This window comes from Hylobates moloch, unplaced genomic scaffold (assembly GCF_009828535.3).
Source record: "Hylobates moloch isolate HMO894 unplaced genomic scaffold, HMol_V3 SCAFFOLD_20, whole genome shotgun sequence".
NCBI classification, from domain to species: domain Eukaryota; kingdom Metazoa; phylum Chordata; class Mammalia; order Primates; family Hylobatidae; genus Hylobates; species Hylobates moloch.
The window spans coordinates 37,188,606-37,206,072 of record NW_026652295.1 but is presented as its reverse complement, the minus strand read 5'-3'; the positions used below and the strand labels follow the sequence as shown (position 1 = coordinate 37,206,072).

Sequence of the window (17,467 nt, the reverse complement as noted above, 5' to 3'; positions counted from 1 at the left end):
GTGTATCAAAGAACCTGTTTTTCCATTGCTTTTGCAGCACTGATATTAACAAGTCTTTTAATTTCTGCCAGTCTTACAGGGGAGAATGGCATCATATTAGTGTTTATCTGATTATGTCTTTTCCTATAGAGTTTTACTTTTTAAATTGCCTTATTGACCTTTAACATCTTTGTATCAACTTCATTGTGCCTCTCAAAAGATCACTCTCATCTTTCTATTTAATATCTATCACATATCTTGAGCTTTCAGAGTATCTCATTAGTTCAGTGGCTTACAGAATTAATTCAAATAGTTTTAAAATCGTTCCTCTTGTGTCCTGTAAAGAACCATTTTAAATGATTACTTTGCATTTTTTCACTTGGATCTTTGTGTCATTAAAAAAATTTATATTTGCATAATGTTGATAACTATTATTTCCAATATTTTGTAGCAAATCCTATTTGAGGGTTTCTTCATGTGTTTCTTCCCTGATGTGCAGAGCATTATTGTATGGTGGAATGCGAGAGTCTCAGCCTGAAGCAGAAATTCCTCTCCAAGACACCACTGCAGAAGCATTCACAATGCTACTCAAATATATCTACACTGGGCGGGCAACGCTGACAGATGAGAAGGAGGAGGTGCTGCTGGACTTTTTGAGCCTGGCTCATAAATATGGATTTCCAGAGCTAGAGGATTCTACCTCTGAGTATCTCTGCACCATACTTAACATTCAGAATGTCTGCATGACTTTTGATGTTGCCAGTCTCTACTCACTTCCCAAGTTAACTTGTATGTGCTGCATGTTTATGGACAGGAATGCTCAGGAAGTCCTCTCAAGTGAAGGTTTCCTCTCCCTTTCTAAGGTGTGTCATTTGTCTACAAGTAATTTATAGGCATGCATTGTTTTATTTATGCCTATACTGTAGAAGTATAGCAATGGACTAAGAATAATAAAAAAAGTCATTGGTATCATAGAGTTATCATTGGTTATCTAGTCTAGCCACTTGCATCTAGCTACCAGGACTCTAGATCATAAAAGAGAGGGGCTGGTTGGTTGTGTTTTCTTTTAAGGTTCTTCAGATAAGTTTTATGTGCAAAAGAGACTGTGCCACTGTGTGGTTGTTTTCAAGGTAGTGACAATCAAATAGGGTCCTTTTTGGTATTGCATACTACCTTTTGGTTTTGTTTTTCTCTGACAGAGAGTGTGACTAATAATTCCTTAGAGCAAGCAGATAAATTCATAGAGGAGATCTGATGCATCATTTGATGTCTTTAAGTCCCTGCTTTTTTCGCTGGCTTAAAATTCAATATTATAGCTAGAGTAAAACTGTTTTGCTCAAATCTTCCTTTGAACTCTGGATGGTGATTGTCTCTCCATTTCCCTTGTTGTGTTCCTTCTAGAACCTGGATATTTCTAATGAGAAAAACCTATTGAAAAGCTACATATCTTGATTTGAGTGTAAATTAAGATCTGTGTTATCCTATTTCATTTTTTTCTACTTAATTTTTAAAGACAATGATCTTTGAGGGTTTCAACATTGTTCCTGGAGATGAGTTTGGAGATCTGAGAGCCAAAAATATGGTAGTGAAGTAATACTGTGGAAGAAAATTTGAATTTTAGATGCCAAATATATCTTTCTAACTTAACAATGTACACTCTCTTGAAGAATCTGAATGTATTGACAGCTTTTCACTTTGGCATTTTTCTTTTTGCTGTTTTAAAAAAGGTGAATGCAGATGTGTTTGGAAAGATTAAATGTTTGATGTAGTGGTACAAGATACCTGAGCATAAAAGAAAGGTGCTACCATCCTGGTTGTTTACACAGCCATGAGTAGGAGAATATGTGGCACAAAGCATAAGGGAAGGAGAGGGTCAAAAAGAGTTAATTGGCTAAGTTATACTTGTCCTGTAAACTTTTACTGATTGATCATGCAGTGGTTGAACTTCATGTAACTGGAATTTTACCTTTTTATCCTTTTCAGACAGCACTTTTAAACATCGTGTTAAGAGATTCATTTGCAGCTCCTGAAAAAGATATTTTCCTAGCCTTATTAAACTGGTGTAAGCACAATTCAAAGGAGAATCATGCTGAAATCATGCAGGCTGTGCGTTTACCTCTCATGAGCCTCACAGAGCTTCTGAATGTTGTGAGGCCTTCAGGACTGTTGTCTCCTGATGCCATCCTGGATGCCATTAAAGTGCGATCTGAGAGCCGGGATATGGACCTCAATTATAGAGGCATGCTCAGTAAGTACCTATCTATCCTAAATTCAACCAAGAAGCTTGGTGTGCCTCTCATGCCGTTAAAACCGCAAAGCTACTACAGAACCGTATAGTGCAGGTGTACATGAAATATGTACATTTATAAACAGCTAGCCTATGGAATGTCTTCCCCTGTCATTTTCCTGTTAATTCCTCCTGAAATTGATTAGCCTTTGTAGACCCCCAAATAGGTATTTCTTGCCATTCCTGGACAGATTTCTCAACTGCTCCCCAGAATGTCAGAAATGGACACTTTCCTAAAAAGCTGCTTCTCATGTTAAGACCTTTTCTTCCTTCCTCCATCAAATAAATACTGAGTACATGCTATGTACTTATTATTTTGGGTACCATGAACATGGAGATTCTTTTTTTTTTTTTTTGCGATGGAGTTTCACTCTTGTTGCCCAGGCTGGAGTGGAAGGTGCAATCGTGGCTCACTGCAACCTCGCCTCCCAGGTTCAAGCGATTCTCCTGCCTCAGCCTCCTGAGTAGCTGGGATTACAGGCACCCGCCACCATGCTCGGCTAATTTTTGTAGTTTTAGTAGAGACGGGGTTTCACCGTGTTAGCCAGGATGGTCTCGATCTCCTGACCTCGTGATCCGCCTGCCTCGGCCTCCCAAAGTGCTGGGATTACAGGCTTGAGCCACCGCGTCCGGCCGCCTGGCTAATTTTTGTATTTTTAGTAGAGACAGGGTTTTACCAGGTTGGCCAAGCTGGTCTTGAACTCCTGACCTCAGGTGATCCACCTGCCTCAGCCTCCCAAAGTGCTGGGATTACAGGCGTGAGCCACCGTGCCCGGCCAGTAAACGTTATCTTAACATTCATGTCATTGTTTTCTTTTATCAAATTTCTTCACTGTTAGGGGAAAAAAGTATATAAAATTTGAGAAGTGTTCCTGGTCTGATGACTTGAAAAGATAGGTCTGTTTATTTTGAAGTTATTGACAGAATTTGGTTTTGTTGTTGTTGTTCTTCCCTGGATGTAGATTCTGTGTCTTTGGGGACTTTTCATGAAGTGTAGAGAGGTTTTATCTTGGGACTGGGCTATAGAGACAAATGCTTTTTCTTTGAATTTATTATCATTGGTTACTGTAAAGTTTAATTCTTAGAGCTGCATGTTCTAAGGCTTTTACCAAATTACAGGGATTTTTTTCCCCTTAAAAAAAGAAAGATCCAAACAGTGTTTTAAACTTATCTGCGATGGTCTTTCTGGAAGGTAGTTTAGACTAGCTTTATGCGTATATAATGATGAACATTTTTCTATACAGCTGGGGAAAGAGAATTAACTTTTTAATGAATATTTTTTTCTTAGGATATTTGAACTACCTGTACCTCTGCCAAACATTTAGCTTTGTCTTAGCTGTGGAGATATTTCTATCTATCCTAAAAAGTTAGTGCTTTTTTTGTTAAGGCTGAGTTATATTTCATTTTGTATATCTCAGGTTTTAGATTTGGGGAAAGAGAGTAATTTCTTGTTTCTGCATGTTTATAGTAGGAAGCATATCACAAATTCTATCCTCAAGATATCTTTATTGAATAAAAAGTCAATCTGTTCCTAGGACTGCTAAGTTACATTATTGGTTAACACATAAATATGCGTGTGTGTGTGTGTGTGTGTGTGTGTGTGTGTGTGTGTGTAGTCTGTCCTGTTTACCCTGTACCTATCCCTGTAGTTTCCTCAGACTGAGGGAGCTTGCAACTGTGATATTATATTTCTTGGTTTGTTTGCTTAGATTCTTATACTACGTTGAGCTTTTTGAGCAATGTAATTATGTTGTTTTGCCTTTGTTTTTCAAGCACCTACCTAGCACAGTGCCTGAATCTAGACTTTTGTTTTTCCAAGTGACAAATGAGTGGCTGAATGAATCCATCCCTGGCTTCTAAACTAGAATTTAAATTTGTCTCATCTATCACATAAAGACAGTAATAGTAACAGTGAACCTTTAATACTTTCAAAGCTCTTTGAGCTGGGTGCAGTGGCTCATACCTGTAGTGCCAGCACTTTGGGAGGCCAAGGCAGGAGGACCACTTGAGGCAAGGGATTCAAGATCAGCCTGGGCAGTATAGTGAGATGCAGTCTCTAAAAATTTTTTTTTTAATGAGCTGGGTGTGATCGTGCGTGCCTGTAGTCCCAGCTGCTTGGGAAGCTGAGACAGGAGAATTGCTTGAGCCCAGTAGTTTGAGGCTGCAATGAGCTATAATCGTGCCACCACACTCCAGCCTAGGTGACAGAGCAAGACCCTGTCTCTAAAAAAATACAAGTAAAATAAATAAAACTCTTTGGCTTTGTATCTTCAAAGATAGAAGATGCTATTTGTATCTTCCCAACTATAGTTTATTATGCTAGAGAAAATCTCATCTGTAAATAGGGGGTGTATAAATAATCTCTAATGAGTATTCCTCCATGGGAGTGTGTAGTGTTGTTATTTGTGCTCTTGTCTCCTGAGATGGTGAGCTCGGGAGGGCTGAGTCTAGTACAGTGACCAGCACATAGGAAGCACCGTAGGATTTTTTTTTTTTATTTAATAGGATGAAGGTCCCTTTTAGCTCTGTGATCTATGTAACTTACCTAAATTACCAAGTGAATTCAATGCCAGAACTGGAACCAAAGTGCTGGTCTTCTGACTCACCAAGCAAATACTCTTCCATAGATTCTTCTGCCTGGGTTCTTTTTGATTCCCATTTTGTGGTGTCTTTGAGTGCCCGTACTGTCAAATGTGGAAAGGAGGCCTGCAGAGAGTGGGAAAAAGGGGGAGGTAAAGTTAAGGTAAGTTAGGAATTGTCAAGAAAGTCACTTGTAATGCTGCAGTTCTTGGGGATTATTCACAGGAAGGGAGCATCCATACATTTTCTAGGGAAGTTGGGATGGGGAGTAGAAAATGATTTAGGTGACAGAATTGGGTAAGTAGATTGCTTTGGGAAGAGAACTAAGTCTGGATCCAAATAATCCACTGGGGCGAATGACCACGTCAACCTACATGTAATAGAGAGTTCGATAAAAGATAATTAAGAACATAAAGCAATGAAAGAAAAGCACAAGGTAATTAACCCAACACTCCTCTCAGATTTTGGCACTGTGTAGCTAGGGGTACTTTCTGCTTCATTTCTCCTTAATTTTTCCTTCTAATAATTAGCAATCTCTACCTAGCTGTAGAGCTTCAAAGCTTAATATTTTTCTTAATGCTTGTAAAATGCATTAAAAATTATGTGTAAAAAAAGTATGATTATCTACTATCTTGTTTAATCTTTATCACTTTGTGTTTTCAAGACAGAGTCTTGCTCTGTCATGCAGGCTGGAGTGCAGTGGCATGATCTAGGCTCACTGCAGCCTCCACCTCCCAGGTTCAAGTGATTCTCCTACCGTGGCTGCCCAGGTAGCTGGGATTATAGACACATACTACCACGCTCAGCTAATTTTTTGTATTTTTAGTAGAGATGGGGTTTTGCCATGTTGGCCAGGATGGTCTCAAACTCCTGTACTCAAGTAATCCACCTGTCTCGGCTTCCCAAAGTGCTGAGTTTACAGGCGTGAGCCGCTGCACCTGGCCAGCACTTTGTATTTTTTCAAGAGCTTTTTTTTCTCTACTGATAGACAGATATAGGCACTAAGAATATTTATGGTTTGATTTATTTTATTATGATTTGAATTTTCTTATGATGATTCTTCCTATTATATTCATCACTTAATTATGGATTTTGCAGAAAAATTCTTGGAGTTATATTTTTATCCAATGAGATACTCATATAGTTACCATGAGAGAATTTCCACTTGTGTAGATATTCTCTGTTTTGAAGTGAAAAACACTCTCAGGGAATGAATCTGTCTGTATCAAGAATGGTTAGGAAAGTTTTGAAGTACCCTTGAAATAAACTTCAAAAGAAGACTTAGACTTGTGGTAGAAATTTCATTTCCATTTTAGACTTTAGTCACAATCACTTGAAACTCTTGTGTCTGGTATGTTACCCCTACCTTCATAAGTTTTAGTGTTGAAGAAACTTATGTTTAGAGAAAATCCAAAGGTGGCATTAGGTTCTAAATCTGAGAGCTTGATGTTCCCGTCTTTGGCCTAGTTTTTTTATTTTTTGTTTTTGAGATAGAGTCTTGGCTGTGTCGTCCAGGCTGGAGTGCAGTGGCACGATCTCACCTCATTACAACCTCCGCCTCCCGGGTTCAAGTGATTCTCCTGTCTCAGCCTCCCAAGTAGCTGGAATTCCAGGCTCACGCCACCACACCTGGCTAATTTTGTATTTTTAGTAGAGACGGGGTTTCACCATGTTGGTCAGGTTGGTCTCCAACTCCTGACCTGTCAGGCAATCCACCTGCCTCGGCCTCTCAGTGTGCTGGGATTATAGGCATGAGCCACTGTGCCCAGCCTTTGGCTTAGTTTTGACTTGTGGTGTCAGGACTGCAGGAGATGGTTCCAGGGATCAGCGGCAACAGACTTTGCACCTCCGCTTTTTATGCCTAGCAAGAAGGCAAAACATGTTTATTTTTACCAAGTAGTTATGCATCATTTATATCTGAAAAGCGTGGATTTCAAGCTTTTGTTTACTTGCTTGCTTATGAAGTACTTCCTCTCTAGATTGGAGGTGTCAGGAGGGCAGGGCCTATCTCTGTCGAGTTCACTAATTCTTCCCAATACCTTGCATGGTGCCTGGCACAGAATGAGTCCTCAGAAAAATGCCTTTTGACTGAATACTGAATGAGTGCTTTATATGTTACTTTAGCATATATTATCTGTAGTGTAATTTTTACAGTAACCCCATGAGGTCAGTTGGACAAAGTATTCTTTTTAGATGAGAAAGCAGATTCAGAGAGACTAACAGGCCTTACTCAAGGGGAGCGAATGATAGAGCCTGAATCTCAAGCTTGGTTTTTTTCACTTTAAGTCTAACATTTTTTTTTTCCTATATCAGACTGTTTGTTTCTTTCCTCTGGGTCTAAGGCAATCTTAGAGGGAAGTGGGGGTTAGAAAGAGGGAGAAGTTATGGCCATTCATCAGAAACCCTTCAAGAGGGAAGGAGCAGAATATTCTGTTAAAAACAGGGCCCCTGCAGGCAGACCGCTTAGGTTCTAATCTCAGCTCTGCCACTTCCTGGCTCTGTGGCCTGGGACAAGTAAGTCTGTCTAACTTTTTTCTGCCTCCACTTCTCATCTGTGAAATGGATGTAATAATAGTACTGTACTCAAAGGATTATTATGAGGAGTAAGTCAAAGGAATTAATATTTGCAAAGTGCTTAGGACAGTGTCTAGCACATCATGTATTATAGAAGATTTGTTAAATAGGAAGAATATCAGTGATTATCACACGCTAATAGAATTTAGAAAGTTATAAATCGATAGCACTTAAACTTCTGATGGTAAGAAGTTAAGCATAACTAGGATGTTTTGTTTATTTTTGCTGGGTTGCTACAGTCTTTCTTCTATTTTAAACTTCTATTTTTCAGCTGCAATGTATTGTTCTTTTCTGGTGCCACTCTCTTTACTCATCTTCATTTGAAATTAAAAAAAATTTTTTCCAGAAATCTGCAATGATGAATTACTATCTTTTTGCCAATAACCTGATTATAGCTCAGACTTTCCCCTATTCAAATCACACAACCAAAATGTATGTGTACTGTGAGAATTCGGTATTTTTTTTACAGTCTGTAAACTTACATAGTTCTCTTATCATGTGCTTTTTAATATGTTTTCTTAATAGTAATGGCTGTATATGTTGAAAATATATATATATGAGTAGAGCTTATAATATGCTTTACAAACATCATCTCATTTAATTCTTAAACAGAAACACCTGGGGGATAGATATGCTCTCCCCCCCCCCCCCCCCACCCCATTGAGAAATGGAAATTGAGAGAGGGAAACTTCTTCAAAGTGATGCACCTGGCTAAATGTGGAGCCACTGTTTAATCTCTGACTCTTCAAGCTCTTAACATCTTTCTGCAGCCTCTTGTCTTTCCATGGAGAGTGTCAGTTTTAGAATGTTAGTACCTGGAAGATAGGTTCCACATCTGTGAAGCATAATTTACATAGAGGACTTCAGAGTCTCAGGCACAATTGGTACTTAATAAATCTAATGTTGGTGAGGGGAGGGGATTTAATAATAACCATAATACTGATTTTGATGACAGACTATCAATTTTCATTTTTAAACATTCTCAAGTGCAGAAAAAAGGTATCTTCTTTTAAACAATCTTGTTTTATAAGCTAGATTAATTGATTTCAGCATATTCATATATGACTAACAGCTATGCTGTATTGGAACCTTTCTTTTTCTGTTGTTTTAACAGATTTCTGACCTGTTTGCTTTGCTTTTATACATTGTCCTCAGTCCAGATGGCAGGTACAGGTCATCTTACATGCTATTTTTGTTTAGTAGATTTTTTGTTGTTGTTGTTGTTTTTGAGACGGAGATTTACTCTTGTTGCCCGGGCTAGAGTGCAATGGTGCGATCTCAGCTCATCGCATCCTCTGCCTCCCAGGTTCAAGCGATTCTCCTGCCTCAGCCTCCCGAGTAGCTGGGATTATAGGCATGTGCCACCACACCCGGCTGATTTTGTATTTTTAGTTGAGACGGGGTTTTACTGTGTTGCCCAGGCTGATCTCAAACTCCTGACCTCAGGTGATCCACCCGCCTCAGCCTCCCAAAGTGCTGGGATTACAGGCATGAGCCACTGCGCCCTGCATGTTTAGTAGATATTAAAGTTACTAATAGAATGAACTCAGCAGAGCCGATTTGTTTGTCCTAGTACATGCCTTTTCTAGTTTTATTAACTTCTGAAAAATAACATTAGTCTCAACACTTTGTGGTTGTAATACTAACATTACATTTAAACTCTGAACACTGTTTTTTTGTTTGTTTGTTTTTAATAGGGACAGGGTCTTCCCATGTTGCCCAGGCTGGTCTCAAACTCCTGGGCTCAAGTGATCCACCCACCTCGGCCTCCCAAAGTGCTGGGATTACAAGCATGAGCCACTGCACCCGGCCTCTGAATGGTGTCTTAATCCTCATAGATGTTCTGTATTTTCTATCCAATAAACTTGTCTATGCCGTTCTTAAATGCAGATAGCTAGAATAAACTGGAATGCTAGAATTGTATTTTTTTCAAAAAATACAGAATAACTTAATAAGTAATCATTAACCTTGCTTTTTCTATTTTGAACTGTAGTACCAGAAGAAAACATTGCAACTATGAAGTATGGAGCCCAAGTTGTAAAGGGGGAGCTGAAATCAGCCTTGTTAGATGGTGATACTCAAAATTATGATTTGGATCATGGATTTTCAAGGCACCCAATTGATGATGACTGCCGTTCCGGCATCGAGATTAAGCTAGGTCAGCCATCCATTATCAATCACGTACGGATACTCTTGTGGGACCGAGATAGCCGGTAAGTGATTAGCGTGACTTGGAAACTGACATTATGTTTGAGATGACTTAACTTTGTGGTCATCTACTTTTGTTTTACAGATATTTATTTATTTTACAGATGTTTATTTCTTGGTGATCATTCTGCTATCTCTTGAAGGTTGGTTTTGGGGAAGGAGTTAAAGGATACATTTCTTTAAAAGAAATACACTTTTTTGTTTGTTTCTTCTTATAAAAATATGCGTTTATTGTAGAAACCATAGAAAATATAGAAAAGCACATAGAAGAAAATAAAAATTGCTAGTAATATCATTATCCATTATTAATCTTCATATGTATCTAGCATTTTTTTCAATTATGCATGGACACATACACAAAACAGAAACCTGCACAAACATAGTTTTATAAAATGAAGATTAGATATACAAAAAGCTAATTTTACTTTTAAATTAATACACTGTGAACGTTCTGCCCTTTAAAAAATATTCCTCTAAAATGTATTTTTAGTAGTTGTTTTGTATTCTACCATGAGTTAACATTATTTACTTGATTCATTAGTTTTGGATATTATAACCTTTTAAATGCATTTTACCCTATGGTGAAGAGAAATAATGTCTTTTAGTGTGTAGATAAGTATTATCCTCAAAACAAAAGAAATTTGTGAAAAAATTTAGTGAACTCCAGTTTGGGAACCCATTTAGTTTCTTGGGGGCTTCAGAATTCTGCCTTTCTTCCAGCCACTATGAGGCTTTCACCCACTGTGGCTTCTAGGTTCAACCATAATGGCAGAAGTACCAGAGCAGTATGAGTGACAAGAACTGAACTGTTTCCTTCATTGCCGTTTATCATAAACCTAAACCCTGCATACCCAGAAACTGTGCCCCACTTATGCCTCTTTAGATCTGGGCATGAAAGGCTTAAATAGTAATGACAATGATGCCCTGCAAACCTTACAAGGTAGTGTGTTTCTTCTGTTAGCACCACTGCCACCACCCTGGCCTTTTAGGCCATTTGAGCCAAGTATGAGGGGAAGCTTTATGAAGTGGGAGTCAGCATTTCCCATGTGCATGATGTGTGAGATCCCCAGGTTGTCTTTTCCTGTTTCCTTTTTATTAAGAATATATTTTCTGATATGTAGCTTATTGGATATAATTTGATGTTTTTAATTGGCAAAGTGGAGCCAATCCACATATCTCATTTCCAAGAGTCTCTGATTAATAATAACAGTATAATAATAATATGTATGTGCAGTACTTTCATTACTTTTACGTGGTAGACACTGTTCTAAAAGCTTTACGTATTTCACTCATTTAATAGTGAAGTTATAATAAAAATAATAAAAGAAAAGTTTAGTATGTTTGAGGCAAAGTGGTTGTCATCGTTTCTGTGATGTTAAATATTTATAGGCCACTTTGTGTTAGTATGTTCATTACATTCACGGGGGATTTAACTTTACCACATAACAGTTCTTTTCTTATAGAAATTGTTACCATTCTAAGCAAAGGTGAAAAATTCAGAATCTTAAGCCAAAAAGATTCTGACGTGTTGTAAAATTATATCCTGCGTTACTGATAACCCAGAGAAGTTCAATAAAAGGTTATAACCAGTTTGAGACTGAGCGATAAAATGAATGAGAGTGAGGGGACAGCAAAGAAAATGAGGGGATGACACAAAATAAGCTGACCTTTTCTGGTCACAACTGTGGGTTGCAGGATGACATTTATGGTCACCTAAATCTTGCAAGATTGTTCCTGTTGATACTACAGTACAAGTAATAACCGCATCTCAAATTTAAATTTGGCTTATGACAGGGGAATATAGATTTGTTCAGGATGGGACCTGCATGTAATGGTTCAGAGTAGCTGACTAGGGGAGGATGATAGGCTGTTTTCATTACTGCTAGATTATCAGCTGGCAAGCTTTAAGTTGCACGAAATACGCATTATCTCTTGACTGGTGTCATTTATTTTTTTGCAGGTAGCTTGTATGTGGGAGGGTAGGAGACTGGGAGGCGGCAGGAGATAAGCTGCCCTCGGTGGGGGCACCATTCCAAGTTGACTTGCTTCCTTAGAGGGGTGGCCGAACACCCTGGCCAGGGAAGGTAGAGGGAGAAAGCATACTTCCTGCTTCTCCGTTTTCTGTCCTTTCTCTCTCTCGTGGCATCATTTATCTTCTAATATGGTATAGGTGAGACATGCTGACCATGTTTGAAAAGGAGTAAATATCTTGCATGCCTGATGTGCCAAGCACTGTGTAGGACCCTGGGGATATGAATATAAATACAGGATGGCCTTTGCTCTTAAGCAGCTTATGATTTGAGAAAGCAGACAGACAACCTGAGAGAGAATTTCAGTGCGTTGTAGGCGAATGCTATAATAACATTCTTTTGTTATTAGAATTTGATTATGTAGAAAATGTAATTAGTGAATTCTGTATTTTTTGTACCTTTTAACACTTTATTAAAGTATAGCTTTGTATTGTTATTTTAATGTGGTAATTTTTTTTCTGCTTTTTCCTTTTGATTCACAGGTCTTACTCATACTTCATTGAAGTGTCAATGGATGAACTTGATTGGGTCAGAGTGATAGATCATTCACAATATTTGTGTCGTTCTTGGCAGAAATTATATTTTCCAGCCCGTGTCTGCAGGTTAGTTCTCACTGGTTAATAAATGATTTTTATTTTTCTATAAGGAGATTTGGACTTTGAGAAGCAGAACTGCATTTTTCATCTTGAAAAAAGAGTTTTTCAGGATGTCAACTACTAAACATATCCCAAGTAAAAAACTTAGGAAAGTATGGAAAATTATGCATCTTAATATTTACAGTGCGTTGTGGAACTATTTATACAACATGTCTTGTATAATATATATGTAGTACACATGTGAATGAATGAGAAGGGACAGGGAACATTTGAGAAGTGGAATGCTTTTTAAACTCCATGCTATACAGTGAATGGTAATATTCATTGTGATACATTGAAAGCAGAATTATTGTTAGGGGGTGCATTCTTCTTATGAAAGCCATGAGAAGTATTTCTGGAGTCTTCCCTGGCAACGGCCAGGGCTGGAGGACATTTTTGAATGCCAGTGTGGATGTTCTGGTTATCTGTTTTTTTCTCTAGGTTAGTGGTTCACAAATGGGGTTTGACAGAACAGGTGTTTCAAGTGGGGTTGCATTTGGGGCAAATGAGGCTTAGCTAGTGGGGCTCTAGGCTCAGAGCTTCTCTTCAGCCAGAGCACCTCTGCTTTTATTTTTGTTATGTATTGCAGCCCTCGATATGGTTGTCTTTTAAAAGTATCAAAAAGCTACTGTTTTAATATTTCATATTCTCCTTTTAGGTATAATCCATCATTTAAAATTTCTGAAATTTTGTAAAGCCTGTACAAATTAGTGAATTTGTTTAGGTGGTTAAAGGCCCCCGAAATTTTGTTGCTTTTTTCTGCTGTAGTTTTCTCACTGGAAATTGCCTTTAGATATTCTTTACCTTAAAGTCAAAAGATTAAAGGTAGAAAGTGATTAGTTTGTTCACTCAGGAAGAAAAGGGAAGGGATATGGTGAGTGTACACCATGGAGAATGTGGAGCTGGCCCCTCACCCATGACCCATGTGATCTCCCACTGTGGCTGATTGGGAGCAGATGGGAAGGCACCACAGCACTTACTCTCTTGGTCAGAAGTTACTCTTATACTTGTGAAACTTATGGTCTAACAGCAAAAGGCTGAATTTTTACCTCCACCAAGGAGCTTCACAAAACCATTCAGCCTCTGGTACAGTAAAGAACGTTGCCTACATTTTTTTTTATTGGTATGACCGGACACAATATTGTTACCCAGGGATCCTCTTGTGTGAAAATGAAGAAAATCAATTTCATTTCCCCAAAGACAGACTAAAGTGTCTCAGGTCTAGCGGTTGCTCTTTTATCAGAGGAGTTTTGAATGGATTAAAATAAGAGGGACAAGAAATTGAGTGAAGATTCCGTATCTCAGAGCTGCCTAGGGATCCTTCCAGAGTGACAGAGGGACCCCCACATGGAGGAGGAGATTGAGTCTGCATTGACTCGGGTTATTACTGTTGTATCTGATTAAAACACAGGCAGCATAACAAAGCGTCTGATATGGACTGAAGGACTGTGTGTTTGCATTTAATTTGAAACAACAGGAACATGACTCCCAGAACAAATCATCATGAATGTAATAATACCAGCCATGACAGCCTGTGTGCTTTACCCACCTGAAAGCTCCTGTTGTGTGTATGGAAACATGTGCCTTTGATCATGATCTCTGGCTTTTAAAAAATGTACTTTACCTTTATATATTAGCGAGCATTATTATACTCTCCTTATTTTGTCTTTCCTGTCTGGCCTTGACTTTGTTGGTAGAGTGTTAATGTGTTTAGAGACTGGCTGTATTCATGATGCCAGTTTTTGTCTTGGTATAGCCAGCTCCCAATTCTGGTTGAAAAAAATGAGCAACAGTGATGTTAGTGATAATGATAACAAGAAAAGGAAAGAATCTTGATATCCATGTTAATAAGAATTTTTTAAAAGTTATAGCCACTTTATTATATTAGTTACTACTTTCTTTAGTAAACTGTCTTTTTTACTAGGTTATGATTTTGATAGTATTTAAAAATGAACCTAAGAATATGTCTCTGTAGATTAACTGAGGATGTCTTGGTGTTTCTTATCTTCACAATTATTTATTGTCTAAACAATGTTCTAACTACACTTCTTCCAAGAACTTCACTGGGCAAATAAATTCTTTTTTTTTTTTTTTTTTATTATTATACTTTAGGTTTTAGGGTACATGTGCACAATGTGCAGGTTTGTTACATATGTATCCATGTGCCATGTTGATTTCCTGCACCCATTAACTCGTCATTTAGCATTAGGTATATCTCCTAATGCTGTCCCTCTCCCCTCCCCCAACCCCACAACAGTCCCGGAGTGCGATGTTCCCCTTCCTGTGTCCATGAGTTCTCATTGTTCAATTCCCACCTATGAGTGAGAACATGCGGTGTTTGGTTTTTTGTCCTTGCGATAGTTTACTGAGAATGATGTTTTCCAGTTTCATCCATGTCCCTACAAAGGACATGAACTCATCATTTTTTATGGCTGCATAGTATTCCATGGTGTATATGTGCCACATTTTCTTAATCCAGTCTATCGTTGTTGGACATTTGGGTTGGTTCCAAGTCTTTGCTATTGTGAATAGTGCCGCAATAAACATACGTGTGCATGTGTCTTTATAGCAGCATGATTTATAGTCCTTTGGGTATATACCCAGTAATGGGATGGCTGGGTCAAATGGTATTTCTAGTTCTAGATCCCTGAGGAATCGCCACACTGACTTCCACAATGGTTGAACTAGTTTACAGTCCCACCAACAGTGTAAAAGTGTTCCTATTTCTCCACATCCTCTCCAGCACCTGTTGTTTCCTGATTTTTTTAATGATGGCCATTCTAACTGGTGTGAGATGGTATCTCACCGTGGTTTTGATTTGCATTTCTCTGATGGCCAGTGATGATGAGCATTTCTTCATGTGTTTTTTGGCTGCATAAATGTCTTCTTTTGAGAAGTATCTGTTCATGTCCTGGGCAAATAAATTCTTTATTTCCTTAGCACGTAAGTGTTCAGTTTGCATTATGTTAGTTAATTTGCACGTTTGTATGTCAGCTTTGTTCTTTAGTGTCCTTTGGGTGTTTATCTTGCCTCTGATACTAAAATTACAAGCTCTTGGAGGCAGGCAGTATGGATTCTAATCTTTTATTATTCTTGCACAGTGCTCAGACTGTGACCTTGTATGCAGTAGGTACTATATAAATGTTAGCACAGGTTTCATGGTGTCAAGGCAATGACTATGTAATGAAGAGAGATTGAACATTAATATGTGCATATATTCCTTGGGACTTTTTATCAATGTATTCATTAATACATATATGAGTGCTGGAAAATTCTCTGTGATGGTAAATGGTTCTGAACTGTTTGCAAAGGTTACTTTGTTTTTTCTTCAGGAAACTGAATTTGGAGGTTATTCCTGAAGAATGTGAGTGTCATGCATTGATGAAAGATTACATCTAATACATTCACAAAAATGATACCTTATGTATGGGAAATCTGACGTTACCCTGTCCTTTCTCTGAGTTTAGGCTAAACTGCATATAAATCAGAATTGTGTAGTAGAAAAACAATGGGCTGTGGAGTTAGGTAGCGCCCTTCTCAAATCTTTGTTTCACCTCATATTTGTGTTGTGTTAAGATTGTGCCTCTCTGAGCCCTAGTACCTGCATCCATAAAAAATAGGAATACCAACACCTCTTCATGGGGTTTGATGTGAGAGTTAGATGATACAGCACATTTACATGTATGGAGCACAGTTCTGGCAGAAAGGAGGGACTCAATAAATGGCAGTCATTTTTATTATTTTTCCTAATTTCGGAAACTCCTGACTGGTGGTTGACCTTCAGAGAGAGTCATCCCTGCCATCCTTGTTGGTCACGGTAGCTCTCACTGTGAGGTGGCTCTCACTCTAACCTCTGAAGACCCTAGTTTTTTTGGTACTTTTTTGTATTTCCAATCCACACATACAGTCCAAAACATGCCTTAAACAGTTTTATCTTAACAACCGGCCTATCTTTGTATATGTCTAGGAGTTTTCGTATATTTTGATTGGTAAAATATATATAAGATTTTCCATTCATCTGTCTTATCAAATGTAATTCATTCAGCATTCACCTCACCAAGATAGTCAATGTTATCTAATGGCAGATAACATCAGGCTTCAAAGCCAGTGTGAACATTCCAACCATGATAATGAATGCAGGGCAATGGTCCGCTTTGCCTTTCTGGACTCGTTTTAGGAATATTTGTGAGTTAAGTGGGGATTGCTCTATGTAGCCAAAAAGCTTAAACCAGTTATCCCCTTCAGCCTTTAACTGGAGATGGAGAAAACTGACTCATCAATTTATGTTCAATTTTTCATATGCCTTGAGAACCATGTTATGTCTTATCAGCCCTTTCTTTCTCAGGAAAGGCAATTTCTGCATTACCCATAATCTGTAACCTTCAAATTGTCTTCTTGGTTATCTGGTAAACTCTCTCCCAGTCTTTTCCACAGCTTTCTTAGATGATCGAGCCTAGTACTAAACAGAAAACACTAGTAATGAATGGTGAATATTGAGTACTCTGGGGGTGCTCTTAAAATTTTGAGCCATTCCTCAACGTGGTGCTGTTAATTTGGCAGCCATATAATATTGCTGAAAAATGAGAAAACTTTAAAACATGAGTGTGAATGGATAGAAGTAGAATTCAAAGTGTGCATGTGACTGGTGGCTGGAATTGCAAGTGGGATCTTGGTCTAAAACCTGGGAGTTGAGAGAGAAGAAAGCAGGGCTAAAAGCAACGTTCTCAAGGTTATGCCCATTGAGAGAGGGAACAAGAGCATAAGTGGGAGAGGTATTTACCTCAGGGGCTGGTCAGAGTTTAGAGAAGGATTAGGAGCATTGTTTACTGGAGACAAGGCCAGACAGGGTGTTGAGATGGGTGTAAATTGACAATTTAGAGTCTGGCATAGGAGAGATGAACTTGGTTAATACAAAACTGGGTTTATGTCCTTTTTAAAAAAATTATCAAAATGGAAATATCTCTCATTATAAAGTTATAATGTATATATTTTAAATATTGATAAAACTTGCCATCTGGAAATGTTGTACTCAATTTCTACCAATTGCATGTAAAAATGCCCCTTTCTGTGAACCTTCACCAATGCAAACATTGTCACCATTTTGCTAATGTAATATATAATTTGTTTAAAACAAAAGTCCTATTTTACTTTGAATTTCTTTATTGGTGAGTTAA

The 17,467-nt window shown here is 38.2% G+C and overlaps 1 protein-coding gene across 10 annotated transcripts in view; it reads left to right on the top strand.

Annotated features, from left to right (window-relative positions):
- Nucleotides 1-17,467, top strand: part of BTBD9 (BTB domain containing 9) — a 495,597-nt gene that overhangs the window by 44,851 nt on the left and 433,279 nt on the right. For all 10 annotated transcript variants that reach the window (XM_032141217.2, XM_058432661.1, XM_058432663.1 and 7 more), the window contains 4 exons: nt 479-842; nt 1,963-2,227; nt 9,414-9,633; nt 12,141-12,260. In XM_032141217.2, coding sequence (XP_031997108.1) covers nt 479-842; nt 1,963-2,227; nt 9,414-9,633; nt 12,141-12,260 — 969 coding nt within the window. The remainder of the gene's footprint in view (nt 1-478; nt 843-1,962; nt 2,228-9,413; nt 9,634-12,140; nt 12,261-17,467) is intronic.